The sequence below is a fragment of the Amphiura filiformis genome, chromosome 13, assembly GCF_039555335.1.
Source record: "Amphiura filiformis chromosome 13, Afil_fr2py, whole genome shotgun sequence".
Classification (NCBI taxonomy): Eukaryota; Metazoa; Echinodermata; class Ophiuroidea; order Amphilepidida; family Amphiuridae; genus Amphiura; species Amphiura filiformis.
In genome coordinates, this window is record NC_092640.1 from 23,902,503 (window position 1) to 23,926,135 (window position 23,633).

A 23,633-nucleotide genomic window follows, 5' to 3' on the forward strand; every position below is an offset into this window, starting at 1 on the left:
TCAACTTTCAACGAACATGGAACACTTGATTGCTTCAAACTTTCTTTTATTGAAACGACAGTTGTGTCCTTATGAAAGCATTTTTGTTAATGCTTATGCAAGGTCCTACTCCATATTCAGAAATGGGTTCTCATTGTTTTCTCAAAACGGAAACTAGCATGCCTCCCTCTAGGAAAAGACTTTCGCATTTACTCCGAGGAAAGTACAGTGTTTGTATAAGTTGTGTTTGGTTCTGGACGACGTTTGTCGTAAAATTTGTCACCCAATTTTCATGAGGGCAAAATAACCTTTTCTACTTGCATTTACATGCGCTTATCTTTCTTAAGTATTCTCTGGTTGTGACGGCTTAGTTTCTTTAAGCTTTCCTATCCTACCGTAATGTCGTGCCTTCATATTTTCTGTATAGATGATAATATTAAATGATGACATTTACTCGAACTATGTGCTTTTCTATAATGCAAATTGTTAAAGTCTTTTTTACCTTTTATTATGTCAACATTAAAATACTTATTATTCATTGACTAGTCAAAATAATACCACAACTATCTGAAAGCGTTTTACCAGATTAGAACAAAACCCCAGCATGAACAGAGTTATAAAAATGTTCAATTGCATGAGAGCCTTGATTGCATGATAACGGCACACTTGTGAAATCCATTTCTATAAAAATTTGTTTTATACTATTAGTGGTAACCGAAGTAACCGAGGAAACCCCCGAAGAAACAGTTACTATTGAAGTAACTCCGAAACCAAAGGAAGAGGCACCTGAAAAAGAAACATTGGAAATCACTTTCGCTCCTGAGGAAGCACCCAAACCGGAAACTGTTGAGATCACTTTTGAGCCCAGACCAAAGGAAGAGGCACCTGAAAAAGAAACTGTGGAGATTACATTCGCTCCTGAGGAAGCACCTAAACCAGAAACAGTTGATATCACTTTCGAGCCCAAACCAAAGGAAGAGGCACCTGAACAGGAAACAGTTGAAATTACGTTTGCTCCAACACCAGAAGAGGCGCCCAAACCCGAGGTAGTGGAGGAAGAAATTGCACCTAAACCAGAAGAGGCGCCCAAACCAGAGATTGTGGAAGTTGAACTCAAGCCTACTGGTCCATGGGAAGCTCCTCAAGACTTCGAGGTTATAATTGAAAAGCTTGCAGAAGAGAAACCTAAAGAAGTAACAACCGAAGTCACGACTGTTGAAGTCACAAAGGTCGTCAAAGAAGAAGGTACATTGGAATGGTTTTGGAGTGAAAACCTTCCCACGTATGAAGCCTCATCTTTTCCTGCATTCAGCACATTCCTATTTTAGATATCATTATAGCATGCAAATGTCATGATATCATACCTATGTTTCCCACACCTTTTCAGTGATAAACAATCATAATGGAATAATGGTCAATTATATAAACCTGCATGCACACCCGCATGCACATTAAGTGCTAAAATGTTACACGAAGACCTTGCCTGTTTTAGTACCTAACTTTCCGTCTTCCCAACACATTTTATAAATGTATAATGTGGCATTAAATTTATATTTTCTCGAGCTTTATACTACGTAAAAGTGGAACTGTTCTGTTTCCCTATTAATATATCCATACAAATACTGCAAAATGCTCATTTGCATACGTTGATTACCCACTGCATATCCAACAGTTTACCACAAGCTAAGACAACAGCCTGTGTCAAAGCTGCAGTGTGAAAATTACAGCTTAACAAAGGTATATTATATTACCTCATATAAGCCATGACAGCACTCTAAAGCTACACGATTATAGTGACTGAAATTTGAGTGAATTTATTTTTGTTGCGATTTCGTAAAAATATCAAATGTTACCCAAATTTGTTTTGCTTAATCAGTTGTAACCGAAGTAACAGAGGAAGAAGCTCCCGAAGAAACAGTAACTATTGAAGTAACTCCGAAACCAAAGGAAGAGGCACCTGAAAAAGAAACCTTGGAAATCACTTTCGCTCCTGAGGAAGCACCCAAACCTGAAGAAGTGACAACCGAAGTGACGACTGTTGAAGTCACAAAGGTCGTCAAGGAAGAAGAGGCACCTGAAAAGGAAACTGTGGAGATTATATTCGCTCCTGAGGAAGCACCCAAACCAGAAACAGTTGAGATCACTTTCGAGCCCAAACCAAAGGAAGAGGCACCTGAACAGGAAACAGTTGAAATTACGTTTGCTCCAACACCAGAAGAGGCGCCCAAACCCGAGGTAGTGGAGGAAGAAATTGCACCTAAACCAGAAGAGGCGCCCAAACCAGAGATTGTGGAAGTTGAACTCAAACCTACTGGTCCATGGGAAGCTCCTCAAGACTTCGAGGTTATCATTGAAAAGCTTGAAGAAGAGAAACCTGAAGAAGTAACAACTGAAATAACGACTGTTGAAGTCACAAAGGTCGTCAAGGAAGAAGGTACATTGGAATGGTTTGGAGTGAAAACCTTTCCACGCATGAAGCCTCATCTTTTCCTGCATTCAGTACATTCCTATTTTAGATATCATTATAGCATGCAAATGTCATGATATCATACCTATGTTTCCCACACTTTTTCAGTGATAAACAATCATAATGGAATAATGGTCAATTATATAAATCTGCATGCACACCCGCATGCACATTAAGTGCTAAAATGTTACACGAAGACCTTGCCTGTTTTAGTACCTAACTTTCCGTCTTCCCAACACATTTTATGTAATGTATAACGTGGCATTAAATTTATATTTTCTCGAGCTTTATACTACGTAAAAGTGGAACTGTTCTGTTTCCCTATTAATATATCCATACAAATACTGCAAAATGCTCATTTGCATACGTTGATTACCCACTGCATATCCAACTGTTTACCACAAGCTAAGACAACAGCCTGTGTCAAAGCTGCAGTGTGAAAATTACAGCTTAACAAAGATATATTATATTACCTCATATAAGCCATGACAGCACTCTAAAGCTACACGATTATAGTGACTGAAATTTGAGTGAATTTATTTTTGTTGCGATTTCGTAAAAATATCAAATGTTACCCAAATTTGTTTTGCCTAATCAGTTGTAACCGAAGTAACAGAGGAAGAAGCTCCCGAAGAAACAGTAACTATTGAAGTAACTCCGAAACCAAAGGAAGAGGCACCTGAAAAAGAAACCTTGGAAATCACTTTCGCTCCTGAGGAAGCACCCAAACCTGAAGAAGTGACAACCGAAGTGACGACTGTTGAAGTCACAAAGGTCGTCAAGGAAGAAGAGGCACCTGAAAAGGAAACTGTGGAGATTACATTCGCTCCTGAGGAAGCACTCAAACCAGAAACAGTTGAGATCACTTTCGAGCCCAAACCAAAGGAAGAGGCAACTGAACAGGAAACAGTTGAAATTACGTTTGCTCCAACACCAGAAGAGGCGCCCAAACCCGAGGTAGTGGAGGAAGAAATTGCACCTAAACCAGAAGAGGCTCCCAAACCAGAGATTGTGGAAGTTGAACTCAAGCCTACAGGTCCATGGGAAGCTCCTCAAGACTTCGAGGTTATAATCGAAAAGCTTGAAGAAGAGAAACCTGAAGAAGTAACAACCGAAGTCACGACTGTTGAAGTCACAAAGGTCGTCAAGGAAGAAGGTACATTGGAATGGTTTTGGAGTGAAAACCTTCCCACGCATGAAGCCTCATCTTTTCCTGCATTCAGTACATTCCTATTTTAGATATCATTATAGCATGCAAATGTCATGATATCATACCTATGTTTCCCACACTTTTTCAGTGATAAACAATCATAATGGAATAATGGTCAATTATATAAACCTGCATGCACACCCGCATGCACATTAAGTGCTAAAATGTTACACGAAGACCTTGCCTGTTTTAGTACCTAACATTCCGTCTTCCCAACACATTTTATATAATGTATAACGTGGCATTAAATTTATATTTTCTCGAGCTTTTACGTAAAATGCTCATTTGCATACGTTTATTACCCACCACTCCATAGCCAACAGTTCACCACAATCTTAGACTACAGCCTGTCTCAAAGCTGAAGTATGAAAGTTACAGCATGATAAAAATATATTATTAGGGATAACCATCAAAATTTCATGTTGCCCCTATTGCTACAAAATATTGTTTTCTGGATAGAACTCATCAATAGAAGTATTTTGGTGGTTAAATTGTCAAAATCGGTCAAAAACTTTTCGAATTATGAATTTTCAAAGTTTCCCATTCTGACCGGTCATTGGAACGAAATAAAATGACAAGGTCCAAAAATATCAATTGGGAGCAACATTGGCATAAGCATATATTTACCTTTATATATTTCTTTATTTTAACATATATGCAAATATGAAACAAGCATATTGTGAAAGTATCAAAGGGTTTCTTATGAAATGGCACTTTACTAGTCAATGGCATAAATTATTTTTCAAACCGAGGCATTGAAATCATGCATTTAGAGAACATTTTGCCAAAAATCATCCAAGATGGCCGATATGGCACAAAATCAAAATTGCAAAATCAAAGTCCAGGTAAACTTTTTTTTTTCACAACCAAAAATTTCAATGTTATTGGGTTTAATATGACCAATTAGTAGGTATATGCAAATTAAATCTTAAGTGTCATTGAAGATCATTGACTCATTCACAACAATAGAGGTTATCCACTTCACTCATCATGCTCATGTGTGACTTCTAACAAAAGGTGGTGGTTCCCGTAGTATTCCTCATTCAAAACAATTCAATACATGACCTCGGAGTTACCTGCATGACTTTCGCGGGCTATTTTGAAACAGTTATGGTTGCACATTCAGGTACTTCTTTTGAAAGTTGTAAACAAGGTATAGCCAGCAGCAAGTTGTATATGGTATAGGCCTAAATATAAGAAAACGTTTAGGGTTGAAATCAGGTGAAAAATACATCGAATGGGCACGAAACTTCACATTTATGTTCAGAAAGGTGTCTTCTTAGCATGATTCGAAAGGAGTATGGAAATTCCAAAGGGAAGCTGGTGATTTAATTTGTAACTCGAGATCTACTTGTTCAATTGTTTAACCTTTTTACAGAGGGTATGATAGAGGTATTACTGGCAACTCTGCCAAATTACAGCTCAGTAGGCCACGTTTTTCACCTGAAATTATTGACATGAATATTTTGTGCCATTCTTGAGCAGTGCTGAACTCAGCCACTGGCAATTAAGCGCACTGTGGCGATGGACCAATTTTGACTCGCACTTACAGGAAAATGAAATAAGTTATGTTGCTGTAATTTTGCAAGATAGTTACAAAATATAATTGGCATTAACTTCCCCAATTTTTACAGAAAAATATTGAAAAATAAAAGAATGGGATCAATTTAGAAATGTCTGTGCAAGCAGTGCACAGTTGAGCTCCCTGCATGTCTATGGGAGTGTTCTAAGTTGATGGTTCATTGGTCATCCCTAATATTATATTACCTCATATAAGCCATGACAGCACTCTAAAGCTACACGATTATAATGACTGAAATTTGAATGAATTTATTTTTGTTGCGATTTCGTAAAAATATCAAATGTTACCCAAATTTGTTTTGCCTAATCAGTTGTAACCGAAGTAACTGAGGAAGAAGCTCCTGAAGAAACAGTAACTATTGAAGTAACTCCGAAACCAAAGGAAGAGGCACCTGAAAAAGAAACCTTGGAAATCACTTTCGCTCCTGAGGAAGCACCCAAACCTGAAGAAGTGATTAACTGAAGTGACGACTGTTGAAGTCACAAAGGTCGTCAAGGAAGAAGAGGCACCTGAAAAAGAAACTGTGGAGATTACATTCGCTCCTGAGGAAGCACCCAAACCAGAAACAGTTGAGATCACTTTCGAGCCCAAACCAAAGGAAGAGGCACCTGAACAGGAAACAGTTGAAATTACGTTTGCTCCGACACCAGAAGAGGCGCCCAAACCCGAGGTAGTGGAGGAAGAAATTGCACCTAAACCAGAAGAGGCGCCCAAACCAGAAATTGTGGAAGTTGAACTCAAGCCTACTGGTCCATGGGAAGCTCCCCAAGACTTCGAGGTTATCATTGAAAAGCTTGAAGAAGAGAAACCTGAAGAAGTGACAACTGAAGTAACGACTGTTGAAGTCACTAAGGTCGTCAAGGAAGAAGGTACATTGGAATGGTTTGGAGTGACCTTTCCACGCATGCAGCCTCATCTTTCCCTGCATATATTTCATTTAAGATTCAATGATATTCTTTTGGATATCATAGCATGCAAAAGTCACCAATGTTTTTCACCCTTTTCAGTGATAATGGTTAATTCTATATTATTATTACATGCACGCACATTTTATAGCAGCGGATGCAAGTGCTGAAATGTCACACGAAAACCTTGCCTGTTTTTAGTAGGCCTACCTACCTTTACACATCTTTACTACGCATTTTATATAATGCGTAATGTGGCATTAAGATGATATTATCTCGAGCTTTGACCTACTTTAAAGTGTGCTTTTTCCGTTCCCTATCAATATGTTCATATTAATATCTGAATATACTCCTCTGTATATGCTGAAATACACGTTGCATTGTCAACATCACAACACAAGCTTAGACTGTGTCAATCTGAACTATCAAAATTGTAGCATGAAAAGAGACAAACATATTAGCCATGACTAGCATGCTGAAGCTACGCGACTATAGTGAATGAAGTTTTAGCGTTTCCCCCTGCGATTGAGTAAATATATCAATTCTACCAAATTGGTTTTATCTAATCAGTGGTAACCGAGGTAACGGAGGAAGAAGTTCCTGAAGAAACGGTAACCATTGAAGTAACTCCGAAACCAAAGGAAGAGGCACCTGAAAAAGAAACCTTGGAAATCACTTTCGCTCCTGAGGAAGCACCCAAACCAGAAACAGTTGAGGTCACTTTCGAGCCCAAACCAAAAGAAGAGGCACCTGAGAAAGAAACATTGGAAATCACTTTCGAAGAGAAACCTGAAGAAGTGACAACTGAAGTGACGACTGTTGAAGTCACAAAGGTCGTCAAGGAAGAAGGTACATTGGAATGTTTTGGATGAAACCCTTTACACGCATGGAGCTATGCCCTTCCCCCTTCCATTGTACGATTCAAATGTCAAGATATCCTATCACATGTTTCTATCATGATACATAAATATTGTGTTTTTCCCTAGTTCAAGTCTGGCATGTAGTTTTCTACCTTCAGTGGTTTTTGTGTGCCTTTTAATATGTTTTCGAAGGAAGTTCCCGCATTGTCTAATGGATTTGCAATAATTATGTTTACTGCATGGGCATAGTCTTATTGCCATGACTAATGGCACATATTTCGTATTCAAAACCCATCTGTATACTGAAGTGATTTTAAAGGAATTTCACTTTGATCGTGTTTATGCTTATTACAACATGTCCCGACATAAACCACGAAATACCAGCCAAAACTCACTATTCTGTTAAAATATGAACACATGCTTTATCTTTATTCTTTTAAATCCCGATTGCGCATTCCAAATTAGGATAAATTTAGTGATTTTATATTATTCTTGTATGATCAGTAACAACAGAAATATCAGAGGAAGCTCCAGAAGAAACTGTGACAGTTGAGGTTACTCCTAAACCAGAGGAGGAAGCGCCTGAAAAGGAAACCTTGGAAATCACATTCGCTCCTGAGGAAGCACCCAAACCAGAAACAGTTGAGATCACTTTCGAACCCAAGCCACAGGAAGAGGCACCTGAACAGGAAACAGTTGAAATTACTTTTGCTCCAACGCCAGAAGAGGCGCCCAAACCTGAGGTAGTGGAGGTAGAAATTGCACCTAAACCAGAAGAGGCGCCCACACCAGATATCGTGGAGGTTGAACTCAAGCCAACTGGTCAATGGGAGGCTCCCCAAGACTTCGAGGTTATCATCGAAAAGCTTGAAGAAGAGAAACCTGAAGAAGTGACAACTGAAGTAACGACTGTTGAAGTCACAAAGGTCGTCAAGGAAGAAGGTATATTGGAATGGTTTGGAGTGAAACCCTTTCCACGCATGAAGCTATATCCGCTCCTTTTCATTTGTGCAATTCAAACTTCAACATTACCTAGTATTTTAGATATTCCAGCACATGTTTACGACATAATACTTAATTATTTTCTTTTTTCCAATATCATTCATTTCAATAATGTTGGAAAATTCAAATTCTTTGTAAAGCTTCTATATTGTTATTTTCATGCACGGACACTTTATTGCCGTGATTGCAACCGCTAGTGTTACATCCTGTTTTTACCTATCGTTGTGTTATACTTGCGTATTTTGTAAATGCATGATGATGATATCTACGATGATGAGGTACAACCTTATGCGAGTATTTTTCTATAAATTATGCTAAGTACTTTGCTTTGGCCATGGTAGTACTAGTTGAATTGTTAACATCACATGGACAATAACTATCGTTACCCTTAAACGATAATTACTCATGCAATTATAGCATTTAGGTAATGGAATAGCTTGTATCCAAGCTAAGACGTATCCAAGCTAAGACGTATCAAAATCGCATTATGAAGATACATTGCATGGTTGGCATGACACCATACCATTAATGAAGTTTGATGTTTCGGTTTTTCTGGGATATTGAAGGAGTTTTGAATATACAATTCTACCTCATTATATTTTACGTCCATCAGTAGTAACCGAAGTAACGGAGAAAGAAGCTCCAGAAGAAACAGTAACTATTGAAGTAACTCCAAAACCAAAAGAAGAGGCACCTGAAAAGGAAACCTTGGAAATCACTTTCGCTCCTGAGGAAGCACCCAAACCGGAAACGGTTGAGGTCACTTTCGAGCCCACACCAACGGAAGAGGCACCTGAAAAAGAAACATTGGAAATCACTTTCCAAGAAAAACCTGAAGAAGTGACAACTGAAGTAACGACTGTTGAAGTCACAAAGGTCGTCAAGGAAGAAGGTACATTGGAATGGTTAAGAGTGAAAATCTTTCCACGCATGGAGCTTTACTCTTTCCCTTCATTTATACGATTGAAAGTTTAGGATATCCTATTACATGTTCAGATCATGATGATGATACTTAAATATTATGTTTTTGTCTTGGCATGTAGTTTCGTACCCTAGTTGTGTTGGTTTTTGATATGTTTTCGAAGGAAGTTCCGGCATTCTCTAATGAATTTGCAATATGTTTATTGCATGGGCATAGTCTTATTGCTATGGTTAATGGCACATACCTCGTATTCAAATCCCATCTAGTGTATATTGAAGTGATTTTAAAGGACTTGCACTTTTTATCGTGTTTATGTTTATTACAACGATATCCAGATATAAATGCACGATATGCCAGCCACAAGCACGACGCTGTTAAAATATGAATATTCAACAATCTCGACGAACGCATGCTTTATCTTGATTCTTATAAATCTCGAATGCGCATTCGAAATTATGATAAATTTAGTGATTTAATATTATTCTTGTGTGATCAGTAACAACGGAAATATCAGAGGAAGCTCCAGAAGAAACTGTGACAGTTGAAGTTACTCCTAAGCCAACGGAGGAAGTGCCTGAAAAGGAAACACTAGAAATAACATTTGCTCCTGAGGAAGCACCGAAACCAGAAACAGTTGAGATCACATTCGAGCCCAAACCAAAGGAAGAGGTACCTGAACAGGAAACAGTTGAAATTACATTTGCTCCAACACCAGAAGAGGCGCCCAAACCTGAGGTAGCGGAGCAAGAAATTGCACCTAAACCAGAAGAGGCGCCCAAACCAGAGATTGTAGAAGTTGAACTTAAGCCAACCGGTCCATGGGAAGCTCCTCAAGACTTCGAGGTTATCATTGAAAAGCTTGAAGAAGAGAAACCTGAAGAAGTGATAACCGAAGTGACGACTGTTGAAGTCACTAAGGTCGTCAAGGAAGAAGGTACATTGGAATGGTTTGGAGTGACTACCTTTCCACGCATGAAGCTGTATCCGCTCCTTTACACTTATGCAATTCAAACTTCAACATTACCTAGTATCTCAGATATGCCAGCACATGTTTACGACATAATACATAACTATTTTGTTTTTCCCATATCTTTCATTTCAATAATGTCGGAAAGTTCGAATTCTTCGTAATGCTTCTATATTATTATTTTCATGCATGGACGCTTTATTCCCTTGGTTGCATCCGCTTGTGTTACTTGTTTTTACCTATTTTTGTGTTATACTTGCACATTTTGTAAAATGCATAATGTGACATAATGATGACATCTATGATGATAAGGTACTACCTTATGCGAGTATTTTTGTATCAAGTATGCTAACACAATTACAGAAAGTACTTTCTTTTGGCCATGGTAGTACTAGCCGAACTGTCCACATCACATAATCATTAAACGACAATTGTGATATAGCTTGTATCCAAGCTAAGACGTCTCAAAATTGCAGCATAAAGATACATTGCATGGTTGTCATGACAGCATGCCATTAATGAAGTTGGGCCTTCCAGTTTTTCTGTGATATTGAAGGAGTTTTGATTATTCAATTCTACTTCATTATATTTTACGTCCATCAGTAGTAACCGAAGTAACGGAGGAAGAAGCTCCCGAAGAAACAGTAACTATTGAAGTAACTCCGAAACCAAAGGAAGAGGCACCTGAAAAAGAAACCTTGGAAATCACTTTCGCTCCTGAGGAAGCTCCCAAACCAGAAACAGTTGAGATCACTTTCGAGCCCACACCAACAGAAGAGGCACCTGAAAAAGAAACATTGGAAATCACTTTCCAAGAAAAACCTGAAGAAGTGACAACTGAAGTAACGACTGTTGAAGTCACAAAGGTCGTCAAGGAAGAAGGTACATTGGAATGGTTAAGAGTGAAAATCTTTCCACGCATGGAGCTTTACTCTTTCCCTTCATTTATACGATTGAAAGTTTAGGATATCCTATCACATGTTCAGATCATGATGATGATACTTAAATATTATGTTTTTGTCTTGGCATGTAGTTTCGTACCCTAGTTGTGTTGGTTTTGATATGTTTTCGAAGGAAGTTCCGGCATTCTCTAATGAATTTGCAATATGTTTATTGCATGGGCATAGTCTTATTGCTATGGTTAATGGCACATACCTCGTATTCAAATCCCATCTAGTGTATATTGAAGTGATTTTAAAGGACTTGCACTTTTTATCGTGTTTATGTTTATTACAACGATATCCAGATATAAATGCACGATATGCCAGCCACAAGCACGACGCTGTTAAAATATGAATATTCAACAATCTCGACGAACGCATGCTTTATCTTGATTCTTATAAATCTCGAATGCGCATTCGAAATTATGATAAATTTAGTGATTTAATATTATTCTTGTGTGATCAGTAACAACGGAAATATCAGAGGAAGCTCCAGAAGAAACTGTGACAGTTGAAGTTACTCCTAAGCCAACGGAGGAAGTGCCTGAAAAGGAAACACTAGAAATAACATTTGCTCCTGAGGAAGCACCGAAACCAGAAACAGTTGAGATCACATTCGAGCCCAAACCAAAGGAAGAGGTACCTGAACAGGAAACAGTTGAAATTACATTTGCTCCAACACCAGAAGAGGCGCCCAAACCTGAGGTAGCGGAGCAAGAAATTGCACCTAAACCAGAAGAGGCGCCCAAACCAGAGATTGTAGAAGTTGAACTTAAGCCAACCGGTCCATGGGAAGCTCCTCAAGACTTCGAGGTTATCATTGAAAAGCTTGAAGAAGAGAAACCTGAAGAAGTGATAACCGAAGTGACGACTGTTGAAGTCACTAAGGTCGTCAAGGAAGAAGGTACATTGGAATGGTTTGGAGTGACTACCTTTCCACGCATGAAGCTGTATCCGCTCCTTTACACTTATGCAATTCAAACTTCAACATTACCTAGTATCTCAGATATGCCAGCACATGTTTACGACATAATACATAACTATTTTGTTTTTCCCATATCTTTCATTTCAATAATGTCGGAAAGTTCGAATTCTTCGTAATGCTTCTATATTATTATTTTCATGCATGGACGCTTTATTCCCTTGGTTGCATCCGCTTGTGTTACTTCTTGTTTTTACCTATTTTTGTGTTATACTTGCACATTTTGTAAAATGCATAATGTGACATAATGATGACATCTATGATGATAAGGTACTACCTTATGCGAGTATTTTTGTATCAAGTATGCTAACACAATTACAGAAAAGTACTTTCTTTTGGCCATGGTAGTACTAGCCGAACTGTCCACATCACATAATCATTAAACGACAATTGTGATATAGCTTGTATCCAAGCTAAGACGTCTCAAAATTGCAGCATAAAGATACATTGCATGGTTGTCATGACAGCATGCCATTAATGAAGTTGGGCCTTCCAGTTTTTCTGTGATATTGAAGGAGTTTTGATTATTCAATTCTACTTCATTATATTTTACGTCCATCAGTAGTAACCGAAGTAACGGAGGAAGAAGCTCCAGAAGAAACAGTAACTATTGAAGTAACTCCGAAACCAAAGGAAGAGGCACCTGAAAAGGAAACCTTGGAAATCACTTTCGCTCCTGAGGAAGCTCCCAAACCAGAAACAGTTGAGATCACTTTCGAGCCCACACCAACAGAAGAGGCACCTGAAAAAGAAACATTGGAAATCACTTTCCAAGAAAAACCTGAAGAAGTGACAACTGAAGTAACGACTGTTGAAGTCACAAAGGTCGTCAAGGAAGAAGGTACATAGGAATGATTAAGAGTGAAAATCTTTCCAAGCATGGAGCTTTACCCCTTTCTCTTCATTTATACGATTGAAAGTTTAGGATATCCTATCACATGTTCAGATCATGATACTTAAATATTTTTCCCCCAGATTATTGTCTTGGCATGTAGTTTCATACCCTAGTGGTGTTTGATTTTTGATATGTTTTCGAAGGAAGTTCCCGCATTGTCTAATGAATTTGCAACATTTTTATTGCATGGGCAGAGTCTTCTTGCTATGGTTAATGGCACATATCTCGAACTCAAACCCCATCTAGTGTATATTGAAGTAATTTTAAAGGAATTTCACTTTTTTTTATCGTGTTTATGCTTTTTACAACGATATACCGATATAAATGCACGATATGCCAGCCACAACCGCTACCCTGTTAAAATATGAATATTCAACAATCTCGACGAACGCATGCTTTATCTTGATTCTTTTAAATCCCGAATGCACATTCAAAATTAGGATGAATTTAGTGATTTAATATTATTTTTATGCGATCAGTAACAACGGAAATAACAGAAGAAGCTCCAGAAGAAACTGTGACAGTTGAGGTTACTCCTAAACCAGAGGAGGAAGCGCCTGAAAAGGAAACACTAGAAATCACATTTGCTCCTGAGGAAGCACCCAAACCCGAGGTAGTGGAGGTAGAAATTGCACCTAAACCAGAAGAGGCGCCCAAACCAGAAATTGTGGAGGTTGAACTCAAGCCAACTGGTCCATGGGAAGCTCCCCAAGACTTCGAGGTTATCATTGAAAAGCTTGAAGAAGAGAAACCTGAAGAAGCGACAACCGAAGTGACGACTGTTGAAGTCACTAAGGTCGTCAAGGAAGAAGGTACATTGGAATGGTTTGGAGTGACAACCTTTCCACGCATGAAGTTATATCAGCTCCATTTCATTTGTGCAATTCAAACTTCAACATTACCTAGTATTTCAGATATGCCAGGACATGTTTACGACATAATTCTTAATTATTTTGTTATTTTCTAATATCTTTCATTTCAATATTGTTGCAAAATTGGAATTCTTTGTAAGGCTTCTATATTATTATTTTCATGCACGGACACTTTATTTCCGTGGTTGCAACAGCTAGTGCTACATCCTGTTTTTACCTATCGTTGTGTTATACTTGCGCATTTTGTAAATGCATGATGATGATATCTATGATGATGAGGTACAACTTTATGCGAGTATTTTTCTATCAATTATGCTAAGTACTTTCCTTTGGCCATGGTAGTACTGGCAGACAATAACTATCGTTACCCTCAAACGATTTAATTAATGCAATTATAGTATATAGGTAATGGGATAGCTTGTATTCAAGCTAAGACGTATCCAAACTAAGAAGTATCAAAATCGCAGTATGAAGATACATTACATGGTTGTCATGACACCATACCATTAATAAAGTTGGACGACGCCGTTTTTCTGTGATATTGAAGAAGTTTTGAATTTTCAATTCTACCTCATTATATTTTACGTCCATCAGTAGTAACCGAAGTAACGGAGGAAGAAGCGCCCGAAAAGGAAACCTTGGAAATCACATTCGCGCCAGAAGAAACACCCAAACCGGAAACTGTTGAGATCACTTTCGAGCCCAAACCAACGGAAGAGGCACCTGAAAAACCTGTAGAAGTGACAACCGAAGTAACGACTGTTGAAGTCACAAAGGTCGTCACGGAAAAAGGTACATTGGAATGGTTTGGAGTGAATACCTTTCCACGCATGAAGCTATACCCTTTATCTCATTTGTATGATTCAAAGTTTAAGATGTTCCTATCATGATACTTAAATGTTATGTTTTTCCCAAGTCTTGGCATCCACATCCTAGAGGTGTTTGATTGTTATGTTTTCGAAGGATGTTCCTGCATTGTCTAATGAATGTGCAATATGTTTATTGCATGGGCATTGTCTTATTGCCATGGTTAATGGCACATATTTCGTATTCAACTCCCATCCAGTGTACATTGAAGTGATTTTAAAGGACTTGTCTTTTTTATCGTGTTTATACTTTTTACAACGATATCCCGATATGCTCAATATGCCAGCCACAACCGCTACCCTGTTAAAATATGAATATTCAACAATCTCGACGAACGCATGCTTTATCTTGATTTTTAAAATCCCGAATGCGCATTCCAAATTATCATAAATTTAGTGATTTAATATTATTCTTGTGCGATCAGTAACAACAGAAATATCAGAGGAAGCTCCAGAAGAAACTGTGACAGTTGAAGTTACTCCGAAGCCAAAGGAGGAAGTGCCTGAAAAGGAAACACTAGAAATCACATTTGCTCCTGAGGAAGAACCCAAACCAGAAACGGTTGAGATCACTTTCGAGCCCAAACCAAAGGAAGAGGCACCTGAAAAAGAAACTGTTGAAATCACATTTGCTCCAACACCAGAAGAGGCACCCAAACCAGAGGTTATGGAGGTTGAACTCAAACCTACTGGACCATGGGAAGCTCCTCAAGACTTTGAGGTTGTCATTGAAAAGCTTGAAGAAGAGAAACCTGAAGAAGTAACAACCGAAGTAACGACTGTTGAAGTCACTAAGGTCGTCAAGGAAGAAGGTACATTGGAATGGTTTGGAGTGACAACCTTTCCACGCATGAAGCTATATCCGCTCCTGTTCATTTGTGCAATTCAAACTTCAACATTACCTGGTATTTTAGATATTCCAGCACATGTTTACGACATAATATTTGTTTTTTACTATATCTTTCATTTCAATAATGTTGGAAAATTCAAATTCTTTGCAAGGCTTCTATATACCCGTGCTTGTATCCGCTTGTGTTACATCCTGTTTGTACCTATCGTTGTGTTATACTTGCGCATTTTGTAAATGCATGATGTGCATGATGATGAAAGCTATGATGATAAGGTACTACCTTATGCGAGTATTTTTGTATCAATTATGCCAGCACAATTACAGAAAAAGTACTTTCCTTTGGCCATGGTAGTACTAGCTGACCTGTCCACATCACATGGACCTTAACTTTCGTTATCCTTAAACGTTAATTACTCATACAATTATTGTAAGGTGATAATAATTGTGATATAGCTTGTATCCAAGCTAAGACGTCTCAAAATTGCAGCATGAAGATACATTGCATGGTTGGCATGGCACCATGCCATTAATGAAGTTAGATGTTCCGGTTTTTCTGTGATATTGAAGGAGTTTTGAATATTCGATTTTGCCCAATATGTTTTATGTCTATCAGTAGTAACCGAAGTAACGGAGGAAGAAACTCCCGAAGAAACAGTAACTATTGAAGTAACTCCGAAACCAAAGGAAGAAGCACCTGAAAAGGAAACCTTAGAAATCACTTTCGCGCCCGAAGAAGCACCCAAACCGGAAACTGTTGAGATTACTTTCGAGCCCAAACCAACAGAAGAGGTACCTGAGAAACCTGAAGAAGTGACAACCGAAGTAACAACTGTTGAAGTCACAAAGGTCGTCAAGGAAGAAGGTACATTGGAATGGTTTGGAGTGAAAACCTTTCCACGCATGAAGCTATACCCTTTGTCTCATATGCACGAGTCAAAGTTTAAGATGTTCCTATCATGATACTTAAATGTTATGTTTTCCCCAAGTCTTGGCATCCACATCCTAGAGGTGTTTGATTTTTATGTTTTCGAAGGATGTTCCTGCATTGTCTAATGAATGTGCAATATGTTTATTGCATGGACATTGTCTTATTGCCATGGTTAATGGCACATATTTCGTATTCAACCCCCATCCAGTGTACATTGAAGTGATTTTAAAGGACTTGTTCTTTTTATCGTGTTTATGCTTTTTACAACGATATCTCGATATGCTCGATATGTCAGCCACAACCGCTACCCTGTTAAAATATGAATATTCAACAATCTCGACGAACGCATGCTTTATCTTGTTTAATTCCCAAATGCGCAATCGAAATTAGGATAAATTTAATGATCTAATTTTATTCTTGTGCGATCAGTAACAACAGAAATATCAGAGGAAGCTCCAGAAGAAACTGTGACAGTTGAAGTTACTCCGAAGCCAAAGGAGGAAGTGCCTGAAACGGAAACACTAGAAATCACATTCGCTCCTGAGGAGGCACCCAAACCAGAAACAGTTGAGATCACTTTCGAGCCCAAACCAAAGGAAGAGGCCCCTGAACAGGAAACAGTTGAAATTACATTTGCTCCAACACCAGAAGAGGCGCCCAAACCTGAGGTAGTGGATCAAGAAATTGCACCTAAACCAGAAGAGGCACCCAAACCAGAGATTATGGAGGTTGAACTCAAACCTACTGGTCCATGGGAAGCTCCTCAAGACTTTGAGGTTGTCATTGAAAAGCTTGAAGAAGAGAAACCTGAAGAAGTGACAACCGAAGTCACGACTGTTGAAGTCACTAAGGTCATCAAGGAAGAAGGTACATTGGAATGGTTTGGAGTGACAACCTTTCCACGCATGAAGCTTTATCCGCTCCTTTTCATTTGTGCAATTTAAACTTCATCATTACCTAGTATTTTAGATATTCCAGCACATGTTTACGACATAATACTTAATTATTTTGTTTTTTCCAATATCTGTCATTTCAATAATGTTGGAAAATTAAACTTCTTTATATTATTATTTTCATGCACGGACACTTTATTTCCGTGGTTGCAACCGCTAGTCTTACGTCCTGTTTTTACCTATCGTTGTGTTATTCTTCCCCTTTTCTAAATGCATAATGTGGCATGATGATGATATCTATGATGATAAGGTACTACCTTATGCAGATCAATTATGCTTTACAGAAAAGTTTTCCATGGTAGTACTAGCTGAACTGTCCACATCACATGGACATCTTTAAACGATAATTACGCATACAATTATTGTAAGGTGAAAATTGTGATATAGCTTGTATCCAAGCTTAGGCGTCTCAAAATTGCAACATGAAGATACATTGCATTGTTGTCATGACAGCATGTCATTAATGAAGTTGGACGTTCCAGTGTTTCTATGATATTGAAGGAGTTTTGAATATCCGATTTTACCCAATATATTTTATGTCCATCAGTAGTCACCGAAGTAACGGAGGAAGAAGCGCCTGAAAAGGAAACCTTGGAAATCACTTTCGCGCCCGAAGAAGCACCGAAACCGGAAACTGTTGAAGTCACTTTCGCGCCCAAACCAAAGGAAGAGGCACCTGAAAAAGAAACATTGGAAATCACTTTCCAAGAAAAACCTGAAGAAGTGACAACCGAAGTCACGACTGTTGAAGTCACAAAGGTCGTCAAGGAAGAAGGTACATTGGAATGGTTTGGAGTGAAAATTTTTCCACGCATGGAGCTATACCCTTTCCCCTTCATTTGTATGATTCAAAGTTCAAGATATCCTATCACACGCTCCTATTATGATACTTAAATATTATGTTTTATACAGATTAAGTCTTGGCATGTACTACCCTTAGTGGTGTTGGTGTTTGTGCGCTTTCTGATATGTTTCCGAAGAAATTCCCGCATTGTTTAATGAATTTTTTCATTACATTGATATTATTTTGGTTAAGATCGGAACCTACCTCCCCTCTATACCAATAGTTCTATATTGATTGCAGACCTTTGTCTTCCGAGCATGAAATATAAATACTTCCAAGAAATTATGTTTATGCTGCCCTGCTGTTATTTTTGTGGTTATGGTCAAGATGACAAGCTCCTGGGGCGGCATGCTAGTACCTTTAATATACTTAAAATCAACCAATAGCATTTTTTGTGAATTCAAGATCAATAAAATATAGTATGCTGGAATATGGATCCTGTGAACATAAAACATCAAATGATAAGGTAATTGTACGCACGCAGCAGAATGAACAAATGTATATTGATTTTAACCACCAGTGGTGACTGACGTAGCAGAAGAAATTTCTGAAGTAATTCCCAAATCAACGGAAGAAGTACCTAGAAAAGAAACCTTAGAAATTATATTTGTCCCTGAAGAAGTGCCCAAACCAGAAACAGTTGAGATCACTTTTGCACCCGAACTTGAAGAAGTGCCGAAGCGTGAAACGGTTGAGATAGCCATATCTCCAGAAGTACTAGAAGTTGTAATTGTACCCAAACCAGAGGACAAACCCAAACCAGAAACAGTTGCTCCAAAAGTGGAAGAGGCACCAAAACCTGAGATTGTTGAGGTTGACATTATGCCTAAATTGGAAGAGGCGTCGAAGACGAAAGTTACCAAACCTACTGCTCTTTGGGAAGCACCAGAAGACTTCGAAATCGTAATTGAGAGATTTGGGGAAGAACAACCAGAAGATGTAACGACCGAAGTGACGACAATAGAAGTGACTAAAGTGGTGAAAGAAGAAGGTATTTTGGGCTTGCTCCATATCGGAATGTCCTATATATTCTAGTATATTACAGGCTGTATTCTGCATTTTCATGATAAGGATGAACATTTCTATCAAGAAAAATATGTTTTACGCATGCGCTACATTATTCCCTTGATCCTCGGTATCCTCTCCTTGATATTTTCACCCTAAAACACTGAGCTGTTTCTTTACCTGTTTTATTGAATGCTGCTGTAAAATGTATATCTTTCCTGTTGTTCTTGCAGTAAGAATTCCAACGACTTTAATTACCCATATCTTCTGATTTACAAAGTTTGAGTTATTTTTTGTTTTTGTGTAATTGGAACGAGAGAGGTTCTTTCATGTGAATATACTATTAATAGCATTGTGTTTCGTGAGATAAATGTAGTTTGAAAATTATGTTTGTCAAATTATATAAGCTCATAGATTAGGATTAAATGTTATGTTTCTTTTGTGCCTACCAGTGGTAACAGAGATTACCGAAGAAGCTCCAAAAGAATCGGTAATCGAAATCACTACGGTGCCAATTGACGCTAAGTCCGAGAAAGAAACTACTGAAATTTCATTTGCACCTGCAGAAGCTCCCAAACCAGAAATCGTTCAGATCACAGATGTTGAAATTGAATCCAAAGCAGAGGAAGAAGCACCTAAACCAGAAACAGTTGAAATCACTTTCATGCCCAAACTAATGGAAGAGACACCTGACCAAGACACTGTGTCATTTGCTCCTAAACTAGTAGAAGAGACGCATAAACTTGAAGTGGCCGAATTCAAACCAGGTGCTTCTTGGGAAGCTCCGCAAGACTTTGAAATTATAATTGAGAAATTTGAAGAGAGCAAACCAGATCAACAAGTAACGGAAGTGACGACCACAGAAGTGACTGAAGTCATAAAAGAAGAAGTTGAGGTTGCGTCTTGGCCGGAGGCAGCACCCAAACCAGAAACTATTGAATTAAAACCAACTGCTCATTGGGAAGCTCCTCAAAACTTTGAAATTGTAATTGAAAAGTTGAAAGATGCGCCTGAGAAGGAAATGACTGAAATTTCATTCGCACCTGAAGAAGCGCCTAAGCCTGAGATAGATGAGATCACATTAGCGCCCAAAACTGAGGCTCTTACGGTTGACATAGCAACTAAACCTGAAGAGGTGACTAAACCCGACGTTGCATTTGTTGAAATGATGCCCATGTCAGAGGAAACATCACCTACACCGGACACAGTTGAAATCACGTTTGCGCCCAAACCAAAGGAAGAGACACCTGAACAAGAAACTGTTGAAGTGGCATTAGCTCCTAAACCTGGGGAAGAGGCGCCTAAACCAGAAGTTGTCGAATTCAAACCAACTTCTCTTTGGGAAGCTCCTCAAGACTTTGAAATTGTAATTGAGAAGTTAGAAGAAGACAAACCAGCAGACGAAATAACTGAATTGACTGAAATCGTGATAGAAGAAGTTGATATTGTGTCCAAGCCTGAAGTAACCCCCAAACCAGATGTTGTCGAACTCAAACCCACTGCTCCTTGGGAAGCTTCTCACGATTTTGAAATTGTAATTGAAAAATTGGAAGAAGAGAAACCAGAGAAAGAAATAACGGAAGTGACAACCACAGAGACGACTAAAGTCGTGAAAGAAGGAGGTATATTATTAGCCTTGCTTCATATCGGAATGCCGCATGAACCCTATCATGTGATCTGCTGGAAGTTGATACATTTTGTATTACCATGATATTTAAAGAATGATGATTCGTACCCGGAATTTTAAGTTCAAGCATTTTTATTTTATGCTGCCTTGGTATATTTTGTCTTGTGCCTTGTTGTGTCAATCACCCCAAAAACATGTCTGCTCAATCAATACATGTAATTGTTAGTGTCCACAAAGTATTGGCGTTGTTGTTAAAGGTGCATCTCCCAAGATCGTAATTTAAATAAACGCAAAAACAACAACTTCAAATCCTGTTTTACATTATGCTTCATGGCGTTTGAGGTATATATTCTGAATTACAACACCCTATTCAAATGCTTTCTTGCATTGCCTATAACACATTTCAATGAAAGTAATATAGCTACATTATTTTGCTGCCAAAGATATATTTATGGAATGTGAATGGTTCATTGATGAGAATAGAACATATATAGCATGTTTGGGGACGTTACTACCTCAACGATTGCAGTTCGGGAATTGTTTTTGTTTCAAAATATATTAAAGCTCGTAGATTAGGATTAAACTTTATATTTCTTTTGTGCCTACCAGTGGTAACAGAAGTAAAGGATGAAGCTCCAAAAGACACGATAATCGAAATCACACCAACACCAATGGACGATAAGCCTGATGAGACTACTGAAATTTCATTCGCACCTTCAGAAACGCCCAAACCAGAATTAGTTGAGATCACATTCGCACCCACGCCTGAAGCTGTTGAGGATGACATGACACATAAACCAGAAGAGTCGCCCAAACCCGGCTTTGAGGATGTTGAAATGGTGCCCAAAGCAGAGGACGCACCACCTACACCAGAAACGGTAGAAATCACCTTCGCGCCTTTACCAAAGGAAGAAGCACCTGAACAAGACACTGTTGCAGTGGAATTTGCACCTAAACCGGATGAAGAGGCGCCTAAACCGGAAGTTATCGAATTAAAACCTACTGCTCCTTGGGAAGCTCCTCAAGACTTTGAAATTGTAATTGAGAAATTGGAAGAAGAGAAGCCTGAAGACGAAATAACCGAAGTGACTACCATCGAATTGACTAAAGTCGTCAAAGAAGAAGTTGAGATTGTGTCCAAGTCTGAAGTAACACCCAAACCAGATATTGTCGAACTCAAACCAACTGCTCCTTGGGAAGCTTCTCACGATTTTGAAATTGTAATTGAAAAATTAGAAGAGGAGAAACCAGAGAAAGAAGACACGGTAATCGAAATCACACCAACACCAATGGACGATAAGCCTGATGAGACTATTGAAATTTCATTCGCACCTTCAGAAACGCCCAAACCAGAATTAGTTGAGATCACATTCGCACCCACGCCTGAAGCTGTTGAGGTTGACATTACACCTAAACCAGAAGAGGCGCCCAAACCCGACTTTGAGGATGTTGAAATGGTGCTCAAAGCAGAGGACGCAGCACCTACACCAGAAACAGTAGAAATCACTTTCTCGCCTATACCAAAGGAAGAAGCACCTGAGCAAGAAACTGCTGCAGTGGACTTTGCGCCTAAACCGGATGAAGAGGCGCCTAAACCAGAGGTTATCGAATTTAAACCAACTGCTCTTTGGGAAGCTCCTCAAGACTTTGAAATTGTAATTGAGAAATTGGAAGAAGAGAAGCCTGAAGACGAAATAACCGAAGTGACTACCATAGAATTGACTAAAGTCGTGACAGAAGAAGGTGAAATTGTGTCGAAGCCTCAAGTAACACCCAAACCAGATGTTGTCGAACTCAAACCAACTGCTCCTTGGGAAGCTTCTCACGATTTTGAAATTGTAATTGAAAAATTAGAAGAGGAGAAACCAGAGAAAGAAGACACGGTAATCGAAATCACACCCAAACCAATGGACGATAAGCCTGATGAGACTATTGAAATTTCATTCGCACCTTCAGAAACGCCCAAACCAGAATTAGTTGAGATCACATTCGCACCCACACCTGAAGCAGTTGAGGTTGAAATTACACCTAAACCAGAAGAGGCGCCCAAACCCGACTTTGAGGATGTTGAAATTGTGCCCAAAGCAGAGGACGCAGCACCTACACCAGAAACAGTAGAAATCACTTTCGCGCCTATACCAAAGGAAGAAGCCCCTGAACAAGAAACTGCTGCAGTGGAATTTGCGCCTAAACCAGATGAAGAGGCGCCTAAACCAGAGGTTATCGAATTTAAACCAACTGCTCTTTGGGAAGCTCCTCAAGACTTTGAAATTGTAATTGAGAAATTGGACGAAGAGAAGCCTGAAGACGAAATAACCGAAGTGACTACCATCGAATTGACTAAAGTCGTCAAAGAAGAAGTTGAGATTGTGTCCAAGTCTGAAGTAACACCCAAACCAGATATTGTCGAACTCAAACCAACTGCTCCTTGGGAAGCTTCTCACGATTTTGAAATTGTAATTGAAAAATTAGAAGAGGAGAAACCAGAGAAAGAAGACACGGTAATCGAAATCACACCAACACCAATGGACGATAAGCCTGATGAGACTGTTGAAATTTCATTCGCACCTTCAGAAACGCCCAAACCAGAATTAGTTGAGATCACATTCGCACCCACGCCTGAAGCTGTTGAGGTTGACATTACACCTAAACCAGAAGAGGCGCCTAAACCCGACTTTGAGGATGTTGAAATGGTACTCAAAGCAGAGGACGCAGCACCTACACCAGAAACAGTAGAAATCACTTTCGCGCCTATACCAAAGGAAGAAGCACCTGAGCAAGAAACTGCTGCAGTGGACTTTGCGCCTAAACCGGATGAAGAGGCGCCTAAACCAGAGGTTATCGAATTTAAACCAACTGCTCTTTGGGAAGCTCCTCAAGACTTTGAAATTGTAATTGAGAAATTGGAAGAAGAGAAACCTGAAGACGAAATAACCGAAGTGACTACCATAGAATTGCCTAAAGTCGTGACAGAAG

At 38.9% G+C, this 23,633-nt stretch overlaps 1 protein-coding gene across 1 annotated transcript in view; it reads left to right on the plus strand.

The window, feature by feature from the left end:
• Positions 1–23,633, plus strand: part of LOC140167513 (uncharacterized) — a 117,663-nt gene that overhangs the window by 33,771 nt on the left and 60,259 nt on the right. Inside the window, exons 21-35 of the mRNA XM_072190819.1 lie at positions 688–1,224; positions 1,856–2,413; positions 3,045–3,602; positions 7,508–7,945; positions 8,619–8,897; positions 9,424–9,861; positions 10,498–10,776; positions 11,302–11,739; positions 12,380–12,658; positions 13,192–13,524; positions 14,179–14,376; positions 14,876–15,262; positions 15,914–16,162; positions 16,658–17,095; positions 17,729–17,956. Of these exons, the coding sequence (XP_072046920.1) occupies positions 688–1,224; positions 1,856–2,413; positions 3,045–3,602; positions 7,508–7,945; positions 8,619–8,897; positions 9,424–9,861; positions 10,498–10,776; positions 11,302–11,739; positions 12,380–12,658; positions 13,192–13,524; positions 14,179–14,376; positions 14,876–15,262; positions 15,914–16,162; positions 16,658–17,095; positions 17,729–17,956 (5,637 nt within the window). The remainder of the gene's footprint in view (positions 1–687; positions 1,225–1,855; positions 2,414–3,044; positions 3,603–7,507; positions 7,946–8,618; positions 8,898–9,423; positions 9,862–10,497; positions 10,777–11,301; positions 11,740–12,379; positions 12,659–13,191; positions 13,525–14,178; positions 14,377–14,875; positions 15,263–15,913; positions 16,163–16,657; positions 17,096–17,728; positions 17,957–23,633) is intronic.